The sequence below is a fragment of the Pleurodeles waltl genome, chromosome 2_2 (assembly GCF_031143425.1).
Source record: "Pleurodeles waltl isolate 20211129_DDA chromosome 2_2, aPleWal1.hap1.20221129, whole genome shotgun sequence".
Lineage (NCBI taxonomy): Eukaryota > Metazoa > Chordata > Amphibia > Caudata > Salamandridae > Pleurodeles > Pleurodeles waltl.
The window spans coordinates 29866084-29872083 of record NC_090439.1 but is presented as its reverse complement, the minus strand read 5'-3'; the positions used below and the strand labels follow the sequence as shown (position 1 = coordinate 29872083).

The 6000-nt window shown below is 42.2% G+C and overlaps 1 protein-coding gene across 1 annotated transcript in view; it reads right to left on the bottom strand.

Annotated features, from left to right (window-relative positions):
- Nucleotides 1–286: 286 nt before the first annotated feature.
- The window catches only part of KDSR (3-ketodihydrosphingosine reductase), a 281528-nt gene continuing 275814 nt past the window's right edge, over nt 287–6000 (bottom strand). The window contains exon 10 of the mRNA XM_069219441.1: nt 287–2294. Within this exon, the coding sequence (XP_069075542.1) occupies nt 2175–2294 (120 nt within the window). The 3' untranslated portion in view covers nt 287–2174. The remainder of the gene's footprint in view (nt 2295–6000) is intronic.

Here is a 6000-nt window from a genome sequence, read left to right as displayed (position 1 = left end):
AGAAACACATCTCTTCCTTCTATCAGAACTTTGACAGATGCCTACCACTCAAAGTGCACTTTAAGAGTCAAATGTATGGAGAAACTGGGTCATTTGGGTAAATAACTTGTTTTTTCTGAAACTCGTACGGCCAGTCATCTTTATTCTTTAGACTCAGAACCTTATTCCAAGACACTGGACAAAAGGTTTCCTTGAGGTGTTAGTAAAATCAAGACTGTGGACTGTTTCATCAAGCCATAGGCAAATTATCATTCGACACACAAATAAAAACATGACAATTCAGAGGTTTCCCTTAAAAATGTCGTAGCATTTATTTTCACCATAGTGCAAGGAGTACCAAGCAACTCGATCTGAGGCCCGATTAGCCATTTATGGAGTCACAAGTTCAGCGCAAGCTGCCACAGAATGTTCTTTTGAAAGATAACATGTTTGTAGATCCCCCCCCCCAATGCTAGCAAAGCTGCTTCTGAATCAAAATTAAAACAAAATACTGTTCTCTTTTGAATTTGCTGCTAACATACTTCAGTGTAAACTAATTTAATAGGCACCATATATGAGGAAACAATTCAGTACTAGCAATATCAATACAAAAAGTCATATTTCTTGGCTGTAGGCTTCATATGTGAGTAACAACCTCAGGTGAGTTCTCTTTTTTTAATCCAACTATTTCATTCAATGAAATAGCGCTTTCTTTTAATAAAACGTTGCACCCCTTTTTATGCTTGGCACTTAGAAATCTCTGTGAGCCTGGACTTTATAAACAAATTTTTAATTAAAATGTATTTAAACCGGTACAAGAATGTTCTCCCTATCCTGGTAGCCTTCTGTGGCCTAAAACGTGTGTGGCGGTTACATCGAACACAAATTATTTACCTCTTGTAAATAATACATTTGGCTATGCAGAGTGCAAGTCCTTTTTGGTTTACAGACTACGCATACAGCTTTTTCAACAGTACGTGTGGTTAGTACTATCTCTGTTTACCACATAACAGAACCATGTGACAAACACTGTTAGGCAACACAAAGCTTTAACAAAAATCACAGTTACCTAGCACACAAGATTAACAGTCCTGGTGAATAAATGTGCGTGTTAAATCTGCCTGCAGACAACACCCAGATGACTAAATCAGGTTCTGGATTAACCAAAGTGAAAGTTTTTCCCATGGGTTAAAGACAATATGCTTAATCACAAGCCTTATCCATTCACCACCTCACTCTTGCTTTCTGTTCATCCTCTTTGTCGACATCAGCAGGACTATATATTCTGGAACACTGAACACAACCACTTAAAGCTTGTGGTTAAATACGTTTTCTTTAACGTAGGGGAAAACTTTAACTTTGGTTTTGAAAACCCCTTTACCCTTGGTTTATGAGGCGTTACTCTTATTTTTTACCTGTGAAACTTATCTACAGTCCACAAAAGGAAAACTGGTCGTGTTAAGATCGAAGCAATTCTGCCAATTTGCGCATAAACCACGTCAATATTCGATAAACCACAACATGTCTAGTTTTCAAGAATAAAGATCCTGGATGAAAATTAATGTAGCCGACAGATTTGGTTTGAAATGAAGGGTGCTGGGTCAGGCTAATAAAGTTGAACAGTTTATTTTTATTTAAATTGTTATTAAGTTAAAGATTTTTTTTATTTTTGGATTAGCCCACGAATATAAGAAAATTCTAATGTTGTGCCATGTTACGAAATTATTTGGTTTAGTCATCTAATGAAATAACTAGCCATATATTTGGTGATTTGTTTCTGCATGGTTGTTATGGTGCTGAGAATGCCGTGAGTAATGGGCAAGCCAAGTTTGGATTTGCACTCATAGGTTAAAACCTGACAAATTACCAACAATGGTCTCCAACAGCAGCTCTTCTCCACTTTCCGATAGGGTTTATTGAGGACTTTCTCAAAATTTGTCTTTAGCATATACATGTTTCCCTCCAACACCTCTCCTCTTAAAAACACACAGGAAATTAATGACTCCATCACCCTCCATTCTGCATAGTGCTGGAGTCCCAATGAGCCAAGCTGCTCCTTGCATATCAGAGGTGGTACAGGAGCTAGATGGACGTTCAAGCATGCCGACAGAAAGAGTCTGTAGTGGAAGAAGTTTCACCCCGTTTAGAAGCAAGCTGTTCAAAAATCACGTCCTTCTCTCAATGCATAAAGGCTGTTATTCAGCTTTATCTGTGTTTTCAGGCTTTTCTTTCTGTATCATACAGCGTCGAACGATGCTGTCAAAACTTCCCAGATAAAATAAGGCTATGGTTCGAAAAAGACCCATGGTGACAACCTGAAAATACAGCAAAGAAATAGTTTAAACAAATATATATAACGTGGAACTTAAGCTAAAGGACGTTTTTTCAACTTTGTTACTTTCACAAGCAGATTGGTAATTTCCCACAAATTAAATGCTCAGAGGTTAAAATAAAGACAAAGTATTTCATTCTTCAATTAACACAATTATTGATTTTCTTGTTTCTTATTTGCCACAAAGCTACAAAAGATATATTTATTAGATTATCGACTGGAAGAGAAAATTCACCTGCAAAGTTCGGCACTGACAATTTATTTTACAAAAACATAACACCGGTTTAATATACTCCCCGAGAGACAAGACAATCCACTATCGATTACAATCTGGTGTGTGGAATCGAAGTGTTGATTGCATCATTGCACCCAAATTAGTTCCAGTTTAAAGAAGCATTTTTAGGGTCACTGCTTTTTGCCAATGCTGAGCAGTACTGACAAATTAAAGAAAGGAAAAAAATAGAAAAGAAGAAAGGTGTTGATGATGCGACCACGTCATACCGGTGGAACAGGGATAAATCACCACACACATACGGAATGATGAAGCACATTTTTCCCTTTTTACTTTACTGATACAAGATGGCAGATGCCACTTAGAGATCAGTAAAAAGAAAACAAAGAAAAGCTGAGCAAAAGTAATTTTTGGAATGAGTAGCCTAGCAGAAAATGGCACTTGTCCCGTCCTCCCAAAAAATTAAACTAAAAATCAAAAAGCTAACAAATGAGTGACAATAAAACTACTCAATGTTAAGCAACGGGTGGGGGTCCAACACAAAGTCTAGGGTTTAGATATCAGCCACAACAGGTCATTGCAAAAAAAGATGAGGCCTATAAAGGGGATGTACCAAAAATACAAAAGGAAAGAAAACTGGGACGAAGAACGGGTTTCAGTTGTGGAGGTGGAACAGAATAGACAGGCTATATTTCATAAAAGGTATCCATCTTTCATGCAATTCCTTCATACTCACAACAATTTAGCAAGCGGTTAAGAAGATTTAATTAGGTCTGTATTTTTTTGGATAATCGTCTATGTTTTTCTGGCAGATAAAACAGACAAAATGTATGTAAAAAGGCATAACAGTTAATTTCTAGGAAGAGAGAGAACAAGATACTTACCTTTAGTAAAGCCTTATCTGGTAGAGACTATCTAGCTGCAGATACCTCACCTTAGAATATTCCCTAAGGACAGACTCAAATCAGTACGTTTTCAAGCAGTACCCCTGTGTGCTGGTAAGTGGTACAGTTCGACTCCACAAATGACATGCACAGTGCCTATATAGGTGCCAACCTAGTATACTGATGTCCGTTACTCTCCCGACTTTCCACGCCAGGAATCAGCCTCACGATAAATATTGACCACAGGTGTGCAAATCAAGGACCCTGAAAGGGGGACAGACCTAATCCTGGAAACCTGTTGCTTTGACAGAAGATCCTCTCGCAGAGACAGCCTGATCAGGGCACTGATGCTCATCCTCAAGAGCTTGTGATACCATATTCTCTGTTCCCAATCTGGAGCCACCACAATGACTTAGTTCCGCTTGTTTCGGATCTTCTTGGTATTGAAGGAAAGACGTACACAGGAGGCTAGAGCTCCACTCCAGGTGAAAAGCATCTGCGACATAGCCGCCTTGGAATCACCAGCACACAAAACTGAAGATAATAGTGTTCTTGGTAGTGGTGAACAGATATAACCAGGTTCTCCCCATTCATTAAAGAGACCTTGCCCGAAGCCCAGTTGGAGACTCGATTCATGATCTGCTAGGCATTGTCGACTGAGTTTGTCTGCTCTGGAGTTCAGCCAGATCACCAGGTGTTAAACCTCCAGTGATAAGCCATGACGTACCAGCCATGTCCTGAGAGCCTCTTGACTAAGAGTCCACAACTCTGCCCTATTTTTCGCAGTACCACATGGTGGTAGTATTCTCCATGAATACTTGCACCAGCCTTCCCTTGATCGAAGGAAAAAAGGGTTTCAATGTCCAGCAGATCCCAAGAAGCACCAACATGATGTAAAGCCCTGAATGCGCACAATACAGTCCTCTGATCTCCACCTCTCCCAGATGGCCACCCATCACAGAAATGACACATCAGTTACCATAGTCAGCTCTGGTTGGGCAAGGGAGAGGGGTCAGCCAGTGACCCAATCACGGTTAGCCACCGCTGCAAATCTTTTGTAGTTCCCTTCAAGACCTGGACCATGTCTGAGAGATTCCCCTGATGTTGTGTCCACCGGAATTTCAGGTCGCACCGCAAAGTCCACATATGTCAGCAGTCATGTGTTACAAACAAGATGCCGGAGGCCATGAGACCCAGCAGTCTCAGGGTAATTTTCACCATAATCCAGGATAGAAGCTGAAACATCTTTATCATAGTCTAAATATCCTGGACTTGTCGCTCAGGGGGATCAGCCCTAAACTGCAATGTGTGCAGAACAGTTCTGATGAAAGAGTATGAGCGGGAGTCAGGTGCTTCTTCAGCACGCTGAGAATGAACTCCAGTAAGTGCAGGAGATTTCCTATAGTCTGGAGGTGGAAGACGACTGCCTATGGTGAGCCTGCATTTTAAAGCCAATCATTGAAGTAGGAGAAGATTGGAACCCCTGAGCTCCAATGATGAGCTGCAACCACTGCCATCACCTTGGTGAACACAAGAGGGGCGCTGGTAAGGCTGTAGGGGAGAAAGGCAAACTGAAAGGTCTCTTGACCCACTGTGAATCCAGGTGACATGTGGGCAGGCAGGATGGGGATATAGAAATATGCATCCTGCAAGTTCAACACTACCATCCAGTCTCCCGGGTCCAAGGCAGACAGGACGTGCGTATGAGCATTTAGAATTTCCCCTTTTTCAGGAAGAGGTTTAGAAGGAGCAGGTCTAGGATAGGACAGAGGCCTCCATCCAGAAAGCAGCAGGAATAGCAACCACAACCTACTTCTAATGCTGGCACCCTCTCAATGGCTCCCTTGGCCTAGAGATTCAGTACTTTGATGGAGCAAGGAGAGGTGATCCACAGTCAGCTGGTCATAAGTGGGTCCCATGGGTGGTCACAAAGCGGATGAAGTAACCCCTTTGGGCAATCTGTGAAACCAAATGGTCTGCTATTACTGACCTCCAGTGGTGCAGGTGATGGTGGATCCTGGTACCTACTGGATGCCCATGATGGTAGTTTAGATGGCTTTGGCCTACCCCAAGAAAAGGGGCAATACAGGGGGTCGGGGGAGGGGGGCGGTGTGGGGAGGCATAAAATGGGAGGAAGGGGTGGCACAGGGCTACAGAGAAGCCCAAGGACCTGGCCGTAGCTCTGCTGTTCCTAAAGCTCTTAGTACGCCATCTTTCCCAAAAATACAAGAACTGAGGGACATGTCTATAAGAGAGGGTTGGACATACCTTAAAAAGACAGTGGTTCTCAGTTGGTCTCGCTCTACCCAACAAGTCTGTTGCGTCCAGTCCACATCATATGGTGAGCTTTGCTAGGTTTCTCATGTCAGCAATAGCTTGAGAGTATGGCTCGGGCCTCCTCCAAGATGACAGGCAGCACTTGCACAACCGAATGCCAGATTGTATGGAAATATTTACCCTGAAGGCAGACAGTGTTCACTGACTGCAGTGCAAGGCTAGCAAAGGCAAACATTCTCTTCCAAAAGGAATCCAGCCTCTTGGATTCCCTATCTGGTGGAGTGGTAGGGAACACG